Genomic DNA, 23849 nt, shown 5'->3' with positions numbered 1-23849 from the left:
CTGTAAAAAGAAAAAGGACCAAGTATGATTACAATTATACTGCTAAATCAAAGATTTTATCAAAATCAATAAAAAAATTAAAATTAATTCTTAATTATTGCAAAAGAATTTACAAAATATAATGATTCTACATATCAGGATGTGTTTAAATATATTTGTCAAAAAGCATCTAAGCTGCAAGCGTCTTATAACGGGTTTTTCCCAAAGGTAGTAGCTGACATCTGTGGGGTGGTTTTGCCAGCAGACACACTGACATTGCACGCTACTTAGTCCTTTTTGACAGCCTTATATGGCCAGTGGATGTTACTTTTACCCTTTTCTTTCATAAGCTTATTTGTCCACTTGCATGTTAACCGTCTGTAGCTTTGCAACAGTTAACACTTGGGAAATGCGTTTGCGTTGTTCGGTTCGTTTAAACTGAAAAGTGAAACCTAGACAGGTGACCTTTTTGATTGATTCAGACTAGAAATCAGTTTTGGTTTCTTGTTTTTTCCGCCACTCTTGAGTCATTGGCACTGCTTACATACTCCACCACCTTTGCCACGGAAGGAAGGGGAATGTGGTTATAGTGGCAGAATTTATTTTTTCAGTTTTATCAACTAGAATAAAACTATTTAATTTTTCACTGTACAAAAATCACTTTCATAATTAAACTTTTCCTTTCTATGCAAGATGATTAGGACTTTTCCTTCTGCCACTTTCTGAGAGAAACTCTGTAAAATTCTGGATATTCTTTGTTTCTAAATGTACATGAATTTAATTTTTCCCCTTGTCATAGCCATCACTGTTTACACTTAGATTAAGTTAAAGCTTCAGTCAGGGTCATGGTAATTAGTGCGGTGGTACTAAGCTGCTTACTCAAGACCCCACTAGAGTTTCCTGAGTCTTTAAATTAAAGTGTGTTAATAACCTGTGGCATGTTCTGGACTGTTAACACCCAGCAAGTCAGTCATCCATCCCAAACTACTTGCACACCCTAACAGGCTTGGAAGGTGTGTGCAGCATGGTCCTTTGAAGCATGCATAACCTCCAATTAACCCTCCCAGATTAATCCCCTGGTCTCCTAAGTGCCTCTCTTCTTGTCTCATCTCATCACTCCCACGCTGTATATTAAGCAGAGCCCAGTTCCCTGCTGTTTGTAAATGCTTTAATTGAACCTGCTTCTTCTGGTTGACATCTTTTATTTTTGTTCACTTGCAGCTGGAGCCTGAACGTGGCTTTCTGCAGACCCATTCTCAAGAAGGGAAACCTTTGTGAGACGCTGAAGAACGGCCAGTTCATCCACTTTTATCATACTGGAATCTGCAGAATAATAAAATGGCTACAAGGTCCCATATTCCCTTGATGCTTCTTGCAATATGTTGCCTGGCATCTGCAGGTATGTTTATTTCATTTCAAGCCACTTCCTATGCTTTTCGTGTGAGACTAGGTGTTATCAGATATATGTGTGTTTGTTTGTATCTATATAAGTGGTTGGGCCGGAAGAGCAAAAACGTCTCCTGAACCAAAGTTTGCTTCATACTTCAGTTTGTGAACCATGATTTTAGTTTATAGTGTTAGAGGAGATGAATAATCAAAAATAAACCCTGATAATTTACTTGTTACTTGAAAGTGCTTCATTTAGCTCGGCGTTAACAACTCCAGTATGGTTTTGGAAGATGGAACTTATTAATTATTCTGAACGTTTGGCTCTGCTTCAGAATTGTTGTAATCATACAAACTTTGCAAAAATCCTTATGGTGTTATGGTGTTGAAACATTGTGGTGTCAAAATGTTGCCTATGCTATGGGATTTTCCACCCTTCTCCCAGCATGCCTTTCTAGACAGTGCTTGTCAGAGTCATGAGTAAGGGGGATTTATACTAAAGAAAGTGCTGACAAGTTCGATCTGAGAATACAAAACACTCAGCAGGCCTACGTGTATCTTTCAGATTGGGTGGAATGAGACTCAGATTCTGCCAAGTACTCCGTAATTCACAGCAGTGATACAGACAAACCAAAGAGAGAGAAAATAGCCAAGTAAACTGCTACACAGGTGGTTGTATGTGCTACAGGTTGACAGTTTTTGAAAACTCGAGAGGTTGTCGAAAAACTTCGCAGAAAACACTCGACAAAGTCTTGGCTTCTCATTTTAACTTCTTCTCCCCCTATATCAGCCCTTATGTGGTGATATTATCTGAGTGGTGACACCTATTGTTCGGAAAATACTGCAGCAGCTTCCTGCGCCGTAACCATGGGTATAAATACAAGTTTCTCTGAAACGTGGGTATACTGCGGCCTTTAGACTTCCTAAAACAGTCCTGCCACACAGAGAGTCAAGTCTCTGCAGTCATATCAGCTCTTTGAGACTTTGCTTTGGTACACTTGAGCAGTACAAAGGGGAAAAAAGGCATTATCATGCTAACATGCACACACTGACAATTATAATAGTCTGATATTAAAAGGTTACATTTATCTTTTTCTCTTAGCAATTTTGCTGCTTTTAAAAAAAAACCTCTGTACATTCTGCATGTTGTTTTAAGATAGAGCAAAGTCTCATATGAATATTGATGGATGAATACTCAAAGAGGATCAGCAAAATATATAGAGTACATCATGAGGGGGCAAGAATGCGTGTGATGATTTTATTCTCACCTAAAAAAGCATCTGCTGGTGGTGATGTCTCCTGGGCAATTCCTAGATGTGGTGTTCTGATCATGTCCAACTGGGAGGAGTCCCAGGGAAGAGCAAGGGCATGCTGGAGAGATTAAATCTCTGTAGAGATGTTATCTCTTGGTGATGACTCAGTGTTTCTCCAGAAGAGCTGGAGAGTGGTGTAGGAATCTCTTTTTAGACTGCTGTCTGGACCAGACCTGGATGGCAGAGGATGGATGCACGGATCTATGAAGACATCAGAATAAACCCCCTTGAAAGCATAAAAACTTGTCAGTTTCACAGGTGTGGAGAAACTGGAATGGCAATTTAGCAACTGGTAGCCAGTAACTGAAAACCAGAATATTTTAAAACATTTATAGACCAAATTTTAAAAAAAAATCGAATCCACCATGGATCTTCCTCTGGGGAACATGAATGTCTTTAGCAGATTTTGTGTCGATCACTTTGTAAAATGTAGAGAAATTGGATATTAGAGTTTCTGTGAATTTCGCTAAAACCTATTTGCAGTCTCAGATCCATCACGATTTATCTTTATTAATGAAGATAAAGTGCCATGAATATTTGCACCACTTTTGTTCCTCAATATCCAAATAGGATGCAAGAAAACTGCATATGCGTAGAAATTCAAGGGAATAAAACAATCCTAATAGCATTAAACTAAAAACCTCTGGTCCAGTATTATCTGTACCAAATTTCATGCCAGTCCCTTGAAAATTGTTCAGAGAATTGTTGATGTTCTGTTTCGGGTGAGTAGTCTGCGATTGTGGCCACATCTGTGTTGACTAGAAGTGGGTGGAGTTTCAAGTAGTTGTGGAGTTGGCCATGAGAGGTAATTAGAGGAACTTTCGTTGCTTTTACATCTACACTGGCTGCAAAGTTCAACTGTGGGTTTCTTTGTTTGGTAAATTGAACAAATCCCATAGTGTACTGACCCCATCCTGACACTTAGCCCTACAGTTTGAGGACAAATCTGTCACGCTGACTTGAAAGGGGCACAAACCATATTCAGATTCAAGTGTTCATTCCGTTTGGTCTCTTTTTTAGAATGTAAGATGTCCTGTTTACAGAAAGCAGTTTCACAATGCACTGCTCTCGACTTGAACTCACTCCAGATTTAGACTGCAGTATCCCGTTTTGTTTTTCTGTGGCAGCACAGGAATAATGTGCGGTTCGCATTTTTCATAGTTTCAGTCTGATTGCCGCCATAGGTAATTATTGTAAAAGTTCTTCTCTTATTCTCTGGGGGCTTGAACCGCACTCCAGAGAGCTGACTCTTACTCAGACAATAGCAAGTTAGTGAATATGTGTTGAGGGTAGAGCAAGCATAACTTCTGCCACAATGCCAGGATCTCCAACACAATGAAGTCCCATACGAAGTTTTCCTCTAAATTCTTCCTCACACGGCAAGACGCATTGTTATACTAAGTCACAAGGGACAGATATTTACAGTTTGACAACCAAATGCCCTTTCCTCCAAAGAGTATTGGCAGTGACTGTATTCACTGATTTACTGGCAAATGATTTGTTTTTTTTGGGGGGGGGGTTGTTTTCTATCATTTAAGGGAAAACGTATGCCAAATAGCACATTCAGAACATTTTTTCCTTCCTTTTTGCTTTCTGCCAAATATTTTTTAAAACTGCCACTGAGAAGCTTATCAGTTTTTCTTTACTCCAAACCATATCACGGACACTCCACACCACATCAGCCTCTTTCTTTCACCTCTCTCTCTTTTACTGTCTATTCCTACTATCGCACAGCATCTGTGTAAACAGTCACATCTGCCCTTAAACTTGTCAGGAGTGCTCTTACGTAATGTTTAGATTAGTCTGCAATGAGTCTTCTTTCAGCGTAATGCAATCCAGGTTCTGAGCCTCCCATAACTCTTAAAAGTCAAACTGAGAGCACCTTGATGTCCATATTTCAATTCTGTGCTCTGCTGCTTCACTCTGCTGTTTATAAGTTGTTGTTTTTTTTCTCCCTCAATATGATCGCTGCCATTTTGCGGTTGCGCCTCCTAAGCATGCCATAATGGTAATTTTGTGAAGGATATATTAGGGAGATTGGGGCTGACTGTGGATTTTACAGTGAAATAAAGTCTTTCAGGAGCCACGCCAGATATTAATTTGAGACAGTTGCCAAAAACAGCTCCGGCAGGATGCTGGTTACAGTGGAGGCACAAGGCCGGGGTGTTGGCTCACTGAAAAACACACCAGCGTTATTGAGTGCAATAGCACTTTCTCTCTTATTGTCTATCCTGATTTTACTTATGAGGTGGCTTGATGGATGACCAAGCTACTAGTGCAAATTTGTCTCCAGCGATTCATTGTAGACTGTTAAACAAAACGAGAGAGAATTTGGAGCTGTGCTCATATTCAGAGTGCATATGTTCGCTTTCAGCTTTACATTCGAGTAAACAACTTCTCTCAGTCTGCATTTTTCTGTACTCCTGGCAGACGCGAGTCACTGCGGTGCCAAAAGTGGTTGTAACTTTTTTTTTCTCTCCACAGTTGAGCAAAAGGTTTGTCTGTGTATCCACGGTGCTTTCTTAGGGCCAGCAAAAGTCAGGACTGCCAGAGAGCATTGTGCAACCGCTGTAATCTGAGAGGTGGGGTAGCCAGGGGGAGGAGAGAAGTAAGCGCAGCCGTGGGTCGTCTGGTCCAAATCGACACACTCCACACACGCACGGCGTGCCAAACCGACAAAGTCCCTTCCAGCATGCTAAACCAGATGTGGCCCAGTGATTCATGCGAGGAGCTGGAGCAGCGCAGCGCAGAGGCAGTGTGCTGCTACGCTGAGTGGTTGGGATGTTTACATAGCAACGGGTGTCCTGAGTCTGTCTAATTACAGATCTGCTCTCCCCCATGGTGAAGCCTTTATCTTAACAGTGCTGTCAAGTAGGAGGCAGTCATTGCGGCCCTGTGTGTTTATAGCTTTTACTTATGAATGAAGGGAACCGCAGTATTACCCAGTTTAATTAACAGTGTAAAGTGTGTAAAGTGATTGATGGAGTATTTAGTTTGATTTACTAACTCATATACTAGCTTTTTTGAAAGCAGACTCTCACCAACACATGGAAGAGTGCCTAAGTGAAGTGCAGCAGACAAGTTTCTACAGACACAAGATCTTCTATGTCTGTCATTTCTTATCAGCATCCCGTTAAGAGGATGCTTACGTAAATCTGAAGGAGTCAACCAAATCCCGCCCCCAACCTTCTCTCTTCCCCTCTCTCGCTCTCACTCTCTCCATAGTTCCAGTAAGCAGGCGTGTAAATAATTTTGGTCAGAGCCAGTAATGGGAGACAGCTGGGGTGATCGTGCGCTTTCCATTGTGTTTAACAGCCCCGTGGAAAAAAAAAAAAAAAAGGAGAGTAAGAGTAAGAAAGTTATGTGGAGTGTGACTTCATTGAAGAATGAGAGCGTAATAAGAAAAAATTGGACTCCCTCTGTTCTGATAACCTACGGAAGCAGCAAGAAAAAACATTTTGGGCTATCACATTATAATGTTTGGTTTATAAGTGTAGTTTCATCACTTTGCAAAGATGCCAAATTTGGGCATATGACTCAAAAAATCCTGATATGGGATGCAAAGTGAAGGCCTCCAGGTTGTGTCTTTCAACAGACTCACCCCTCCTGGGGCCTCACCTTCCCCACTCCTTTTCCACCAGATGAGTCCTGATGAAAGACCATGTCGCAGCTTTGGAATAATCCCTTGGAAAACAAGGGTGACGTCCAAAAAATGACAGTAAGACCTTCAGAGCTTGATCCGTGCTATAGATCACAAACACACATGCTTTCCACTTGATTTTCAGAATTTGACAGAGAAAGTAGTTCTGAAGTAGCTTGTAGTGAGCTGTTATACACTTAAAAAGCAAAGAAAAAGAAGAAAAAAATCCTAAGATTTCTTCTGCTTATTCAATTCAAGATCACAGGGAGGTTGGAGCTCATTTTAGCTGCATGATTATTGATTTATTTGTTGAAAATCTTCTTTGCTTATTCATTGTCTGTGGTCTTCTCTAACTGGCCAATTATTCATCACACTTTCTGTTTTTTAACTGTCCAGTTAAGAGGCCCTCCCAAGCCTCCTTTGTGCGTGTTAATACATGAGACAACATGGCACTTGACAAGTCATTTTTCTTCTTTGCCCTCCCCTTTGTAAAGTTGAAGAAGCCCAGTGGAATGTAGTCTCTTCCAGTGTGTGTGAAAATGCCGTCTGACTTGCCCTTTCCACCTCTTTGGCTCTCTTGCACTGGGCTCACTTTTTGGCACAAAGGCCCAGCATTGTTTCAGTCTTTGCCTTCTGTTGATGGCAGCCTGCTGCTTCTCAAAAGCCCCTGTTATCACATATGAGTGATGATAGTTCTATAAAATCACAAGAACAAAGACATTTTTGGGCTGCTATATGATTGATTAAACAAGTTCCTTGTTATTTATTGCTTTGGCAAATTCCCCTCCACATATGCCTAACTAGGCAAGACTTATGATTTTAACAGGTAAGTAAGGGTGTGTGCCTGTATAAATTCAGATGTCAGATTGAGGATGCTAAGGATGGCTCATCTTGATACCTAGAAACACTTTCCTTGTGATCCTGATCAGCATGCCGGCTCCCAGTTTTTCCTTTTTTGTCTATAGTCTATTTAACACACTCTTTCAAATTTTGATTTTTATATCAAAATTATTTTTAGAATGTTGTTTCTTTGTATAATGGGGACATTGCAGTTATTGAACTAAAACACCGCACTTTAACTTAAACATTTCATCTCCACTTGATCCCCAGTCCATCTGCCAGATTTCTTTTTTATTAAATCTGTTGGGTGGATTGTATTAAATACTTTACATTGAGAGTTCTGGCAAAGCAGATGATCCAGCACAAATGAAATGAGTCTGATATCTAGTGGGACAAGAAGAAAGACCCCAGGGCACACCTCTCTGCTTCCACAACTACGTCTAAATCTTTGTGAATGCAGACGATGTGGCTGCTCCCAAACCCCCGCCGAGCTGTTGTCAAAAACACGGCTTTTGAAGGCATCTATGATGGATGAGAAAGCTGCCCTTGGAGCTGCAAGACAGACATTTCTCTCCATTGCATGGTAAATGCTGTACTGCTTGGGTAGTTTCAGTACTGCTGAGAACTGATTTGTGCTGGGTTGGCTGATGGCTGTTGCATGCCACTTATGGTATTTCTGTATAACAGACTGTAGCAGTGCTTGTGTTGCTGTTGTTATAGCATTACAGGACTCTTCCTTCTTGCATTTTTGTTCTTTACTGTTACTGTATTATTTTGTGTATAATTCTCAGCTGATGTTATCTATTAAAGATGAGGTAAGCTAGCCTACATTAGTCCCAGAGTTGGAAAATTCACAACTTCTTTAAATATATATGAAAAGCCACTTCTTGTTTCTTGATTGAGTTGACAACTTCTTTGCTTTGATGTTATAGGTCCAGACAGCACATGTCAGCACCCATCAGTAAAGACATACAGTGGTAGCACAGCCAGTAAAGTCTTTAGTCATATGCACTCTCCCAGCTGTCTCACTTTACACAGTGGCTCCTGTGTTCCTCTGGGAATTAGCCTTGTCTTCCATCTCTTCAAAGACCTCTGATTTATGCCTGCATGGAGAGGTAGGGAGAAATGTACCCGCTTCCATCTTGCCTGCTTGCCTGTGGCTTCATATGCTGCTTGTAAGTGGTCATGTTTTTTTGTTTTTTATCACTTACCAACATGTACCTCCTGCATCTGTCAAGGCTGATGAATAATGACCAGTCTCACTATCAGTACCTAGTATGTTATATACTACATAAATCATAGCTACACTAAGCCGTTTAGTATCTTTTCAGATCTGCATTTACAAAGAAAAACCTTCTAACTTAAACATGACCAAACTTTGCAACATCAACACCCATAACATTATTAAAGAGTGTTTCTCTCATCTCTTCTTTACTTTTTTACATCTATTGGTCATTAGAAATGATGATAATGATATATCAGAAAATAGCTAAGAGACATTGTAATTTAAATTAAGTTCAGTTTAATTCAGTTGTATTTATACATTGCCAAATAAGGCACTTTATCTTGTAAGGTAGACCCTACAATAATACAACAGAGAAAAAACCCTATGAGCAAGTGCTTTGGCCACAGTGGGAAGGAAAAACTCCCTTTTAACAGGAAGAAACCTCCAGCAGAACCAGGCTCAGGCAGCGGTGGCCATCTGCTGCGACCAGTCGGCTGAGGGGGGGAAGACAAAACAAAAGACATGCTGTGGAAGAGGGCCAGAGATTAATACTAAGTAGTGGCTCAACGCAGAGAGGTGTATAAACATATAGTGAGTGAGGAAGCAATTCGGAAATCCTTCTATTTATAATTTAAAGAATCCTGAATAAAACAATTCTGCCCCCAAAAAGCTAATCAGCAACCCAACTGTGAGAAATGTTGTCGATTTATGTTGCTGTGTTGATGCATAGTGCAGTAGAGGTTTCAGGTTTCAACAGGTTCAGCTGTGTGGTGACAGACTTACGGTATCTATAATGTGAATTAGAATATTTTGTTAAGAATTCTGGTGGGATTATCCAAATATGCTCATGATGCTGGCAGTCTGGTTCGAGCTGCTTATAAACTAATGCCGCCTATGTTTGTACATATGTTATATGTAGAAGTATAACCTGCAGTGGGAAAACATTGTAAATCTTATTTTTGGGCATACTCACCAAACTTTTGGAGAGGTTTGCATCAGGTCTGAACTGTTTTTATATGCCAATCACTACTGAAATTCAAGTTTTGGCTCCCTCCTCATTAATTAGATACATGGTTGTATTAACTGTTAAAGCGGTGGGCAAGTGGCAAAACTTGTTTCTAGAAGGACCAGTCAAATGAGTCACTTACCTGAACCCATTTCTTTCTCTGTAATTATTTGGCAGATTGATGTCTTATATTATGCTATTTAGATTGTTATGCAACGTACAGTGCCTTCAGGGAGTCATCTGATTAAGTCTGCATTCATTCCACCACAAGACACTTGTCTTAAAAATACAACAACACTAAAAAAGAACCGTCTTGAGTGACAAGAACAAAGAAGTCCTTCACCATGTTGGGTCTTGATATGCACTGCTTTGAGTCAGTTTGGGGTCATTTGAAGAGACAGAAGTGATTAAGACATATGAACACTGGTTACTGCCTGACGCATGTTAGCAGCCGCAAAGAGTCGTTTGGTCATTAAAGGTGTTCTTTGCAGTTCAGGCCCGACGACTGTGGAATTCTGTGCCTGAAGATCGCAGGCAGTTGAACTCTGACATCTCTTTGCAAAAACTATTTTTGTTGTTTGGCGTTTTCTAACTGCTGCCTTTCAGAAACTTCAACCTATTTTTAATATAAAGTATTTGTTTTTTCCTGTTTATATTAAAATAATTTTTACTCTATGAAATTCATTTTTCACTTATTGAAGTTTCTTATTGTTTAGCCCTTTGTAACATTATTTTTAACTTAAGTGTACCTAAGTACACTTTAACTTAAGTGTACTTAGGCTCTCTTGCACTGTTTTAAAGTAAGTTTCCCTTTATTTGGCCACTCTTGAACATACACCTTCAAAATGATATGACCATACTTGCCTTTCAACGTTGAAGTTTACATCCAAAGGAAGTTAATTTATTATCTCAACACCTGTTAACATACTTAGGAACTAAAAGAAGCTTTGCCTGCATATCCTTACTCCCTTCAAACAGTAGATAAAATATAATCCAGTGAAATGAGTGTCTCTTTTAGCTGTGTTTTCTACTGTATGCCAGCTGCGGAGATGAATCTACCAATAAAGACTGTTTGGGTGATATTGAGTTACAGACAGATTTGTGGGATATCTAACTTCAGACTTCACACTTTGATGGCGAAGTTTATGACTTCCCTAATGGCGTTCAGGCTCACCCCTGCCCCTCCTCTCTTCATCCCATTCCAGCTTCCTCCTCTCATGCCTCCAAGTTTTACAGTCCAGAGATAAATCCTTTTCATAGGAGGGCCGGTGAAGTGAACTTACACTACCCTTATGAAAGGCTTTACTCACTTCCTGTAGTAGTGGCTCAAGGTTCAGGGGTGAGTGGGCTGTGCTTATGTCAACAGTGCAGAGCTAGTGATTCTTTAGTCCAAACCCCCTTAGGAAAACAAAAGCGGGTAGAATATTATGTTCTCTAAACTGGTTTTTAAGGTTCATGATCCATGGGAATTATGCCCTGCAGTAAGAAGGAAAGATATAACAATTCATTTAATCCCATTCCCAGGGGAACTGGCATATCTCAAAGATACACCTCTATGCTTCTTCATACATTTTAATTGGCTTTTTCTTAACATTATTCCACGGCTCTTTTGTCTATCGATGTAGTGAATGTGTGTGTTAACGTGTGAAGTTCTCCGCAGTGCTGCTGCCTTACTTTTGCATTTGAAGAAACACAGTCAGAATTGTTGAAGAAATACTGGGAACTGAATGAGGATGTGTACACACACAGGGGAACGGTTCTGTATGTTTATCTTTGGAAATGGCTTTGTGGGAATATCAGATTTGTCCCTAACTGGCACACAGACTGACATCACTTCCTGTACCCAAGTGGTTGGCTCAGTGCCATGCTGTGGAAAGCAACAAAGTGCATTCTGTGGAAACAGGGGCGTATATTTCTTTGTACGGTAGAAGAGGGCTGTGACGTCAGATGCACCACTCACAGGGGGTAGTTTTCTAATTGTAAAAATACATATACATGTTTCACAATCTTGACCGTGTCTGGGCTGACTGAACGGACTCAAGTGCAGACGGAAAGATTGAAATACAAACACCAAGTAAACTATATACAAAGTGTGGGGAAAGGTCACTTCGCTCGCTCGGTGCTCCAAGCTCCACACACGCACACTCGTTCCGCTCTCGTACTCCAACACGCTCCACGCAAAAACTCGCCACACTGCTCAGTCAAACACTCACGCTCGGGAATTCAAGAAAAGCCCAAGGGACGGGCCCAGGGAAATCTATTTACAAACAGAAAGTCAAAGCCAGGCTTACAGTAACGTGAGTCTGTACAACAGTCCAACGATGAGAAGCTCTGAGCCACCACCTTAAGTAGTGCCCACGAAACTGCTGGATGGTGAGCCTCAGGTGTGTAATTGCCTGCAGGTGTGTGGCCAAATGCAGGAGCTTGTGGTGAGCTCCGCCTAGGCAGGGAGGAGGCAGGAGAGGTAGAGAGAGCGAGAGCGAAACAAAAACAATAACACATGTAGCCTTAATGAGTCAGCCGGATAGCCACAGGGACTATGACAGAAGAAGTTTGTCTACATGAATAAATTGGTCATTAAAGGAGCAAACATCATTTACATCAACATCATTAGCAACCTGCCTTTTTTAGCTTAGGGTTGTTTGGTTAAACAAAGACATTTGAAATCATCATCCTGGACATTAGAATCACCAGACACGCCACGATACGATATTATCACGACATTATACACACTCACGAAACAATATTATTTTGATTTTTAGCATTTTCCAATGTGCTGAGTATTGCAATAACATATATTGCGATTTATCATCTTTTTCATCTGCAAATTATTCTTTAAGAGTTCAGCTCCGTCAGTATCTATTTTACAGAATAAGACCAAGTCTTACTTTAACTGTTTGTTTGCTGAAAAATGAGATTATCAAGCATACTAAAACTGTCTCTAAAGCCTTGCATAAATGCTATCGTACGACAGTCAGGTATCAGTCTGCAATTTGATTGAGGTCATGTTAGGAATTAAATTCAATGTGTTTCCGATAATACAGCAATTAACTGCGATGAATCATCAAACATCACACACTGTTGATGTCTATGTAGACAAAAATTCAAATTTAACAGTTTGACATTACATTTTTGCTCACCAATTGGTGTGCTTTATAGGACTATGAACTAGAATAAGACTAGCTGGCAGCCAGTTGAGTTAAGTGCCCTCAAGCGTGCTCATTAACAAACACTTACTCGGACTGGTGGGAACATGTTGGCAATCTGTCTGCATTTATAAATTACATAGCAATTATTTGCAAACCTTCGAAGATCTCTCTGAAGGTTACTGCAGTCAGTCTAGGTCTACTGTTTGCAGAAAGGTTGTCTCCTATCTGGTGACCTGTGCAATCACCTTGCTATCAAACGTAGTCATGATTTCAACACTGTCACGCTCTGGGTAACTAATTAGTCACTACAAGTTACAATAGGTTGCATAATGTGAAAAAAATCAGTACAATGCCCAGACAGCCTCTATGGTATACATGTTGTTATACATGTATGTTATCTCAAGATGGCATTGTGAGAAATTAGTCCTCTTGTTCATAGTAGTCCCAACTGTATATGTTTTATAGATGAAATAAATGTGTTGCAACAGGATTTAGATCTGATAGTGATAACATTATGTGAATTCTGCACTTATATATTTTTTACCCTATGTTTCTATGCATTTTATTACTGGAATAAACAAAGATATGTGTGATACAGACATCTACTATATTTGTTTATAGTAAAAAAAACAGAAAAATTTAGAGCATTACAACATAATTACAACATTGTTTCTACCTCCAGGCCATCTTATTTTATTATTTCTTCTAAATTCTTGCAATTCCACTCCAATTGCTCTGGTGTTTTTGTAGTTATTTTAAGCATGAGGCTGGTTCTATTAATTGAAAGCAACAGGACAGATTTTCGAACTGCAAAGCAACCAGTACTCTGCACAATGTCAAACTATATAGAGACTGGTTTTCTTCACTTAAAATTTTTTTTGAGGAAGCTTGTAGTCAGGGAATATATAAAAACAAGAGCAGGATTTTTATACGTTATCACATAATAGTCTGGAAGAATAATCTGCTGAATTGGAACAAAATATCTGAAAGAGATATTAGTGTATAACAAATGAGGTCCAAAAGTAGCCTGCCAAGGACTGTGAAAAGTGTCTAGTGACATCACTGCTTGGACCTCACATTGTTTAAATATATCAAAAGTGAGTATTTGCACAGTCTCTCCCTTCTTAATATGGATTTATATGCTCACTTCCTATCTGAGCTCTAATACTATCACAGTGACGCTTAGACAGTGAAGAAAAATAAAAGAATATAATTAATGTCTTTTTACAGAAAATACATTTTTCCTGCACATGGTCTTGTCACACTATATCCAATGTTTCTGTTAGGCTCAGTATCTGTATATTTGACACTAATCCTCAAAAAGGCATAACTGAAGAAATAAACATTTAACCAGGGGGTGGTAAGGAGAAAAGGTAGCAGGTTAAAGTGCGTGTCAGTCATTGGTGCTACTCTTTCATGTTCATGTGCTTTTCTCATATAGAATCAGTCACTCTGCAGGAAGCCCTGGTCATGAACTCTGCAAATACTGATCACCATATTGTGTTAATTTTAAGCTCCACGTTTTTAGTCTGGGACTCCAGAGCCTTGCTTTGCATATTTCAGTGTGAAAATTGACTTATGTTGTTATAGTGCAGGCTTCACTGATCACTGAACATTCATTATAATTCAGTTAAAAACCAGATAAACTAATAGATAAATAAGTACATTTTGAGGTGGCGATGGAGGGGAAACTGGGTAGTTTGCAGCCGAAATATACTTTAAGTCCATCTTTCTGTCATCGTGACACGAGATAAACTCTTTAAACAATGTTTCTACTTTAAACACAGAAAAGTTTCTCGACAATTTCTGCCAAGCTCAACTTCTTTTTTCTGCCATTTATATTTTCCTGTTTCATTCCGGGCCAGAACCAGAACAACAAATTTTGAAAAAGGTACATTTTAGATGTTTTTTGCTCAAATATATGCTACAGTGACATAGTTCAGCAATACATTGCCAGATACTAAATTATCTGTTCACAATCTTTTATAAACGCTGCCTCTGTCGTGGTAAATCGTAAGGGAAGCATCAAGATAGTATTTAACGAAGTATTTCAAACAAATCCACGTCACAACATCTTCCTGTGTGTGCCCACGTAGAGTAAACGGGAAAAAACGTAGCGGTGAAAGTTATTTGCCATGTGTCTCTGTCTGTGTAGAACTTCTCACTTTCAGAATGAAACCACAATCTTTTTATACTATTACATGTGGTTTTGACGCTGTGACATTTGCAGTAGTTGCCGGTGCTGATGCATAATACTTTATAATAAGCTTGTAAGCTGCCTGCGAAGAAGTTTCTGATGAATAGTAATCTTTAGTTTAATTGTGGCTCTCCATAGATTTTAATGTTGATCAGCAGAACTCTGAACAGCAGCCCAAAACATCCATCTGCTGATAAACCCTATTGTCTAAATAAAGTCTGATCTATTCCTGAGCCCTTGTTTTTTTGCTTTAGGTATGCCAGCTGTCAAACCCTCCCCCTGAGCCCTGTTACAACAGAGGACTATCTGCTAATGCAGTGTTGTAGATGAGTGAACTGCAGAGCAGAACACAGTGTTGGGAGGTCAGTGGGTGGTTAGGTGTGTAGTTCAGACTGCAGGTGGACTAAATGGTTTCTTTTTTTCTCTTTCAGTTTCAGATCGTTCGTCTGTTAACACATTGTCAGAAAATACAAGCGTGCAAAGGTGAAAGATATTAACTATTTAAACTAATTTAATAAACACGTTTTAAAGATCTTAATCTTGTAACTTTGTACACAAAGAAATTTGAATTCCAATCATAGTTGTTGTTTTTTAATGAATTTGGGTTGTGATCCGACATGGGAAGGATTAGGCTGATGATGAGGTGTTAATGAAGATTTAGCTGTCTTGTCCTTGTAGCTGTTGGTTCTTTAATTTCATTTATTGCAGGTGTTTTTTTCAGAGAGAGGCCTGTGAGAAATAGACTTTGCTTTGAATTAGAGCAGGGCGATATGACCAAAAATATTTATCACGATATACATTTGAAAATTTGCGATAACGATATAACTGACGATATAATTGATGTGAGACAAAATACTTTACAACTCCACAACTTTATTAGTGCAAAAAAAACCCCAACAATGTATTTTCACTTAAACAAGCAGCTGTTTTTTATGTGCATTAAACTTATATAAAATTTAACTGTGCAAATGCAAATTCCTTTCTGACAGTTTAACCAAAAGGCATTTCCAGTGGAAACTGGCCAACATATCCTCAGCATAACCATGTATAATATCCACAAAACTTAAAAAGAGGTTATACACACACAATACGGTAATATTATGTTGAAGCACAGTAGGTATCACTCCGCGAGGCTCCTGCCTACGATAGCCGTAATGCTCCGACAATCCATCAAGCGGTGTGGGTTCGTAGCTTAGCAAAGTCGTATTGAAACATTTGACAGATTTTCGAGCGCCGCCTACCACATAAAATCGTTTCGAGGTCAGTAAACACAACCAGAGTTCATACATAAGGCACACGGGATTATAAGGGGCACTGTCGATTTTCAGAAAAATCAAAGGATTGATTTTAAGTGTGCCGAATTTTCCAAAATACACGGTAATAACGACGACCCGCTAGCATGCGCTACCAAAAATAGTGCTTTGTTGTGTATCTGACAGACGAAAGCTAAACCAGTTCCACACCACTGAAGTTGCAGCATTTTTACAAACCAAGTCTGGTTCATCTTCAGCATCAGCTTTCGCCCTTCTCATTCTCCGTTGCCGCCATGCTTTTTCCACCATGTGCGTATGAAAACAAAGGCACTGTGCTCGCGCGTTTTACCCATATTATATCACGGTATTTCATTTTCTAATCGTTGCCCAATATTATACCGATATTACCGTGAACGTTACGATATGGCCCAGCCCTACTTTGAATGATACTGCAACAAAGAATTGTAAGGATTCAAGGTGAATATTTACTGCTCTTTTCTTCTTATGTAGTTTGCAAGATCAATTTGACATGACTGACTGGAGTGAGATTGAGTTACAGAATAATGGAGGGCTGTGCCTTTTGCAGTATGTCTGAGATTTTGTAGTGTTTAAAAATTTTGGATGGATGAAATTTTAAGGATGTATTCTGCAGAGTGTCTGGTAGACTTGCTTTTCAGACCGAGTGAACAACGGCTTCTCTCATTTCTGTGCTGTGGGTGTTTTGCCTGACCAGCTAAAGTCACTAGTAGCAGCTGGACAGGACACACTCTGCCCGCCACCAAAGACTGAGGGAAAAGAAAGGTGGATGGAGAGAAGGGGAGACAGATGCGGGGGAGAAAGGCAGACAGGAAAGGTGACAGCAGACACCACGCTGTGGCAGGGCCAACAGATGCTCGTTTTATTTCCTGTATAACTTTTGATGTCAACTGTGGTTGTATGCTGATGGTAATGACATACGTGATACGGTTTGTTTCAGTTTGATCAAACAGTGCACTCTCTATTTGTGTGACACTGTTAGATGCTTTGGGGTCCTTAGGGACTAGAAAAGCGCTATACAAATGCAGGCCATTTACCATTTACCATCAGTGTCACCTAAACTAGTTCGTATTCGTTAAAAGACATTGGACTTGTTCCACAAGAGGTGTTACAGTTTAGAAGTTATGATGGATATCTTTAGACAGTGTCCTGGAAAGGACTCATGATGCTGCACAGAAGAAGAGGCTAATTCGATATTAATGCACAGTTTTAATCTGAAAACTGTCCCATGGGACAAATTATGAACATTTTTCAGGGCTAAAATAGTTTGTGGTGAAAAGGGAGAGGTGACAGGAAAAATGGGTGGAGCTTATCTGCTGACAAAACACACATTTAATGTATTTGATTCACAAATACCTTTATTACTAGTTCACTTTGTCTGAAGTGTATAATTCCTCATGTTTATGTGCGATCATGTTTGGTCCTTTGCTGTTCACACTTTGGCTTTGCAGAGAATCTTCAGTTTTTGCAACACTATACAGCTAATTGTTTTTTATAGTTCGTCGCTCAGACCAGAACTGTGCTAACACAGGAAGCACGATGAATCCTGTAACCCGCTGCTCTCATGGTGTCACACCTTTCCTTATATGAAATAAAATGAACCAATAACATGATAACATCTTAGCTAAGCCTTGTCACTGCATAGATCGTTTTTTTTAATGAAACACACCAAGACTTTAGTGAACAGACACCCTCGTTTCTTAACTTTTTTTGTAAAACATTTGCCCATTTATCCAACAACATGTATTTTGGAGCCGGGGGTTTCGGTTTTCACTTGACTCAATAAGGTAGTCTTCCTCTAAGTTTTAAATATTTTCTGTGGAAACTTAGTGTGATCATCCATGCATCCCTTGGGAGCATGACTATTTGCTGTATTTTTCATTGTTGAAAACATTAGTTGTCGATATACTTTGTCATGAGAATATTTTGCCTATGATAATTGGCCAGAGACATCATCACCTTCTGGGAATAATAAATTTCACTGGCTATTTCCACACAGATCTGGTGACTTTTATTTGTTATTTTTTTTGCTTAGGTTTCGTACAGATTTGCAACCGACTGGCTGATCTTGCCTTTTTGTACAAAAACAAAACCAATGTCACAGTGAATGTCCTACTTTTCTATCCATGTGTTGCTCTTTTCTCCCATAAGTCTCTCTGTTCTGCTGTATTTTTAAACAATTAGAAAATCACATCATTGGCCAGCAGCTGTTGTAATCTTTTGGCAGTCTCCCAGAAAGACGTGTGTTTTTCTTTGTTTGTCTGGCAGTTGTTTGTTATTCTCCATGTGTAAGGGGAAAAAGTGAGTTGAAGTGCCCTCGGACGTGTTTGTGGGAGTGAGGCGTGCTGACATGGTTGGGGAGGGAATAGGCTTCGGCCCGTTGGGAGGAAAAGGGAGGGGGGTTAGGCGGGGGTTGACGTACTGATGCACCACAGGTTTTTGCCATTAGGTCTGGTGGTTTTATCGCTATACTAAGACCTTACCGTATTTTAATATATGTATCCTTTCAGTAAGAGTTAAAGATAATCTATCTGGGTTTGTAGTAAATTCACGAGAAACAAGAGCATAGCAGCATAACGTCCAGGCTGAGGCTGTCTGTGAAGAGTTTGGGATTTGTCTCTTGAGAAAAACATGGTAATAATAAATCCTCTGATGTTTTCCTCACAACAAGGAGAGGGAAACTATGCCATACATGATCTCTGGCTTTATGCTGATCCAACATAGGCTTATTTGGCGGCACAGAAAGAAAAAACAATAGCTATGTGTTCTGAGCAACAAAAAAAACCCAAAACCCTTTCCCCCTAGCTGTACCCCACCGCTGAGGCACTGTGTTTTTGGAGTCAGTTGGAGAGTTTAACATTGTTATCAAACTGTCTTTCACTTAGACTTTAATTATTTCCAAATGTTCCATCTGATTGCTGTTGGCAGCCTTTGCGTGTTTAGTGTGATGTGTTTGAAATGTGAGCGGGCCTTGGCTGGCACAAGCCTGTGAGGTCTGACCCCAAGAAAAAAAAAATACTTGGCCAAACTCTTTCTCATAGTGTACTTGACCTTCTAATGTAAAAGTGCTGTTTGTTACCTCACTCGGAACAAATTCTCTTGTACCACCCCGAGTCCCACTTGAGGTTTGTGCATCTGCAAAATGCACCCTCATTGTCTTTAAGTGGGTCATACTCACTTAAAACGTAAAGGAAATTTACAGCATAGGAAATTGTCAGGCTGCGGTTAGGTTAGTTAACCACCACAAAGGTTGTGGCCTATGAATAGAAGTTGCATATTAGGGCTGGGTATCGTCACTGATTTTTAGAATCGATTCAATTCCGATTCACAAGGTCCAGAATCGATTCGATCCACGATTCGATTTAATTCGATTCGATTCGATTCACTTAGATTTGAATATGGGAAATTTTGACAGTCAGAAATATTATAATTCAGATTAGTACGTTTACATATTTTTGTATCTATAAAAAGGAAGCTGACACACGCAAGACTTTATCAAAGGTGTGAGCATCACAGCAGATGCCTTTGTGTCAAAGTAGCTGAAGATAAAACACAGAAACACATGAAGGTGATTTTTCCTGGCCTGGGATTTTATAAAAATATTCTGCAGTACATCAAAAACGAAAGAAAACCATTAATCAACATATGAACATTACCTCTGAAGTTACAGCGGTTTTATTAGAGACACGGCTAAGCATTTTGCATTTTGCATAATTTTAAAAAGTTTAAATTTGTTCAGCATTGAACGGCAGAAATTAGGTTTTCTTTTCGGAAGTATATAAAACAGAAAAAAAAAAAAAGTCGGCCGATAGCGCTGTAAACAACGGTAGACTTGTGCGTAACAAGCAAGCGAATAATGCAGAAAACCATACAGAGAGAGAGGGGGGGAGAGAGAGAGAGAGAGAGAGACAGAGAGCTGTGCATCGTGGTCGAAGCAAAACAGTAAAAGTAAGAGTGAATACATGACGATGTTTTTGTGAAGCGTAGTTTGGATCCTCTTTTGCTGCTGGTTCGGTCAATATTGTTTGGAGAGACATCAAACTAACAGCTTTAGAATCAGGGCATAAAGGGCGTGAACACAAAGCGCAGACCCGCGGACAGATCAGAATTAGGGCTGGGTATCGTCACTGATTTTTAGAATCGATTCAATTCCGATTCACAAGGTCCAGAATCGATTCGATCCACGATTCGATTTAATTCGATTCGATTCGATTCACTTAGATTTGAATATGGGAAATTTTGACAGTCAGAAATATTATAATTCAGATTAGTACGTTTACATATTTTTGTATCTATAAAAAGGAAGCTGACACACGCAAGACTTTATCAAAGGTGTGAGCATCACAGCAGATGCCTTTGTGTCAAAGTAGCTGAAGATAAAACACAGAAACACATGAAGGTGATTTTTCCTGGCCTGGGATTTTATAAAAATATTCTGCAGTACATCAAAAACGAAAGAAAACCATTAATCAACATATGAACATTACCTCTGAAGTTACAGCGGTTTTATTAGAGACACGGCTAAGCATTTTGCATTTTGCATAATTTTAAAAAGTTTAAATTTGTTCAGCATTGAACGGCAGAAATTAGGTTTTCTTTTCGGAAGTATATAAAACAGAAAAAAAAAAAAAGTCGGCCGATAGCGCTGTAAACAACGGTAGACTTGTGCGTAACAAGCAAGCGAATAATGCAGAAAACCATACAGAGAGAGAGGGGGGGAGAGAGAGAGAGAGAGAGAGACAGAGAGCTGTGCATCGTGGTCGAAGCAAAACAGTAAAAGTAAGAGTGAATACATGACGATGTTTTTGTGAAGCGTAGTTTGGATCCTCTTTTGCTGCTGGTTCGGTCAATATTGTTTGGAGAGACATCAAACTAACAGCTTTAGAATCAGGGCATAAAGGGCGTGAACACAAAGCGCAGACCCGCGGACAGATCAGAATCAGCGGGCTGTCGGCTTTCAGACCCGACTGTGAGAAATTCGACATCTAACTGATTCTGATCCGCGGGCTGCGCTGTGTGTTTAAGTCTTTGTGCAGAATCCGTGTTCCTGCTCTCATTTACTGTTTTAGCTGTTTGGTGGTTGTTGAAATTTTGTGAGATTTCACCTGAGATTCTGGCATTTCGGGCAAAATAAATTTATATTAAAAAAATCGATTCAGGATTTTAATGAATCGATTTTACGTAATCCAAGCCAGAATCGATTTTAATCGATAAATCGATTATAAAAACCCACCCCTAATCAGAATCAGCGGGCTGTCGGCTTTCAGACCCGACTGTGAGAAATTCGACATCTAACTGATTCTGATCCGCGGGCTGCGCTGTGTGTTTAAGTCTTTGTGCAGAATCCGTGTTCCTGCTCTCATTTACTGTTTTAGCTGTTTGGTGGTTGTTGAAATTTTGTGAGATTTCACCTGAGATTCTGGCATTTCGGGCAAAATAAATTTATATTAAAAAAATCGATTCAGGATTTTAATGAATCGATTTTACGTAATCCAAGCCAGAATCGATTTTAATCGATAAATCGATTATAAAAACCCACCCCTATTGCATATCATGCAAGAGTGTGAATGGTAAGTGCAGTCATGTGAATCTAAACGAACCATTGAGCCGGTCAAGCATTGCAGCATTAATGGATGATAGAAATGCTCATTATAGCTGACTGTGCAGAAGAGAAAGCATAGCCAGACTGACTGAACTCCGAACATCTACTGGAAAGTAAAAGAGATATGTGTACATCCAGTTCCCCCGTTGCCAAAAACTTATTAATATGAACATTTAATTACTGAGAGTTGACAGTTGTATGACATGCTTTAAAAATGATGGTGAAACCAAGACCAAAATCCTTATATAAATGTCTTTAATGTTGTATACTGGGACAAAAGGAGGTACCCTAAAAGTAAATGATGATAAACAATAATAAACACAGTTTTATATTTGGTAGTTGTTTGAAACAAACAAACGAATAACTGTGCTTAAAATCCACTGCTTCTCTAGTGAGTCTCTTGTCCTGTCACCGAACTTCAAATTCATTTTCTTGGACTGCAGCTGGCGACAGTAGTCCATGTCCTTCTTCGCAGCCTCATAGCTTCACTTAGTCCTGGTAAGAATGGCCCTCCAACTCAAAGTCAGTCCCCAGAACAGAACAAGGACTACTGATATCAGCTGCAGGCAGTGGAATTTAAGGGACAAGGCGTTCTCTAGAGCAGTACTGGTTACCACCAGGTGAACTTTAAAATAAAAAGTGAGAGGGTTGTCCGTTCGTGGATGGCGTTGTTCTCTCAGACAGATAAAACAAAATAAAAGAAAAGACTAAAAGAATAAAGGACTCCGAAGACACTTGGCCAGCCCAGGTAAAGTCTATGTGTGGGAACAACTTGGGCAATAAGCAAATGGACTAAGGTGGTGACTATGTTCTGTGAATCCCACAGAAGGCCTAAATCTTTCAGCCAGTCAGTAAATGCACGACCTTCTAGCAGTCCGTAAGGAGCCCAGTCAGCTGGGGGCCTTCTTTGTTGGATTTGGATGGCTTCACTGTGTCTGCATGGGTTTTCTGCTACAGTTTGAAAACATGCAGATTGGGTTTACTGGCAACCTTAAATTGCCCACTATGTGAACATGAGCATGAACGGTTCTTTCTCTACATCTGTATCTGATCCAATGTCAGTTAGCATTGAGTTAGCACTCAAACCACACTGTGGGCATCAGGTTACGAAGGTATCAACTACAAGGGATGGTTTGCAGTAAATAAGACCTCAGATTTTAAGAATAGAAAGATTTCAGATTTTTAAATAGTCTCCATGATCGGTAAAACCTACTGACTGACCTTAACAACAATTAGTTTATGCAGTTTTGTTACAATACAAGTGTTCACCAGATGTTTTGATTGTTCAGGAAATTGCTATTTTCTTGCTGACATATGCAAAGTTGTAAAGTATGAACTAAATCAGTACTGTAGACCTTTGCTCAGACTCTAAAAGATGTGGACTGCAAATCCTGGTTCTTGTTGAATGTTAAATGTAACCATTGCAGGAAATCGGTGAAGTTACTTTAGGGCATTTATATTTAGAATCCTGTGGGATGATGATGCTTTTGTGTTTCATGGTCCTCAGCATACATACAGTTAGAGTGAGTGACATGGCACCATTTAGAGGAAAAACCTAGACTGTAGGGGAATCAGAAAAACAAATGTATCCAGTCATTCTGCTGACATCTAGTTTTTGTTTTTTTTTTTGTTTTTTTTTTTAGCATTTGATGATTGTTAAAAAGTTTCACCTCATAAAATCCAATTTTAGCATTAAAAAAAGTCTAGCTAAACCACCTGTGGACTACAGTGGATGAGAGGTTGGAGTACTAAGTTATGCGCTCACACTAAAAAGGTTAGTAAGGTCTAATAAACAGACATATCTGACAATAAATGCTCAGTAACAGACTAATAATATAGAAGCATTTTACTAACAAAAAAACTGGAGCACAGGCTTCTTACATATTTTTGGCCAGATTATCCTATCAGATATTCTCCAAGAGGCACCAACAGCATAAACAGATGAAATGTATTGTTCTGTGAGGACAAGGTGGCAACTATAGCTGCCTGTGTCAAGATTAAAAAACAAAAACTTAACTTTAGTAAGTTAAAGTGAATGAATTATTTTTTTAAAAAGCTTCCTGTGCAGTTATGAAGGAGACATTTAAATATAGAGAGGTAAAATGCTTTTGTAATAGGCTATAAATAGGATTTTTCTGCTGTTAAGCTGTGCTTTTTAACATACAAGTCTATGGGGTATGGCCTGCTCAAGTGGCCACTTAAGGGACTGCAGTTTTTGTCACT

General features: G+C 39.5%; 1 protein-coding gene across 2 annotated transcripts in view; it reads left to right on the top strand.

Annotated features, from left to right (window-relative positions):
* The window catches only part of tgfbr3 (transforming growth factor, beta receptor III), a 72907-nt gene that overhangs the window by 3223 nt on the left and 45835 nt on the right, over positions 1 to 23849 (top strand). For both annotated transcript variants that reach the window (XM_087836816.1, XM_087836815.1), the window contains exon 2: positions 1201 to 1378. In XM_087836816.1, coding sequence (XP_087692942.1) covers positions 1318 to 1378 — 61 coding nt within the window. In that variant the 5' untranslated portion in view covers positions 1201 to 1317. The remainder of the gene's footprint in view (positions 1 to 1200; positions 1379 to 23849) is intronic.

Source organism: Neolamprologus brichardi, chromosome 23, assembly GCF_056152115.1.
Source record: "Neolamprologus brichardi isolate AB-2024 chromosome 23, ASM5615211v1, whole genome shotgun sequence".
In the NCBI taxonomy this organism is placed as follows: domain Eukaryota; kingdom Metazoa; phylum Chordata; class Actinopteri; order Cichliformes; family Cichlidae; genus Neolamprologus; species Neolamprologus brichardi.
The sequence above is the reverse complement of the archived record's forward strand: the minus strand, read 5'-3'. Positions and strand labels throughout refer to the sequence as shown.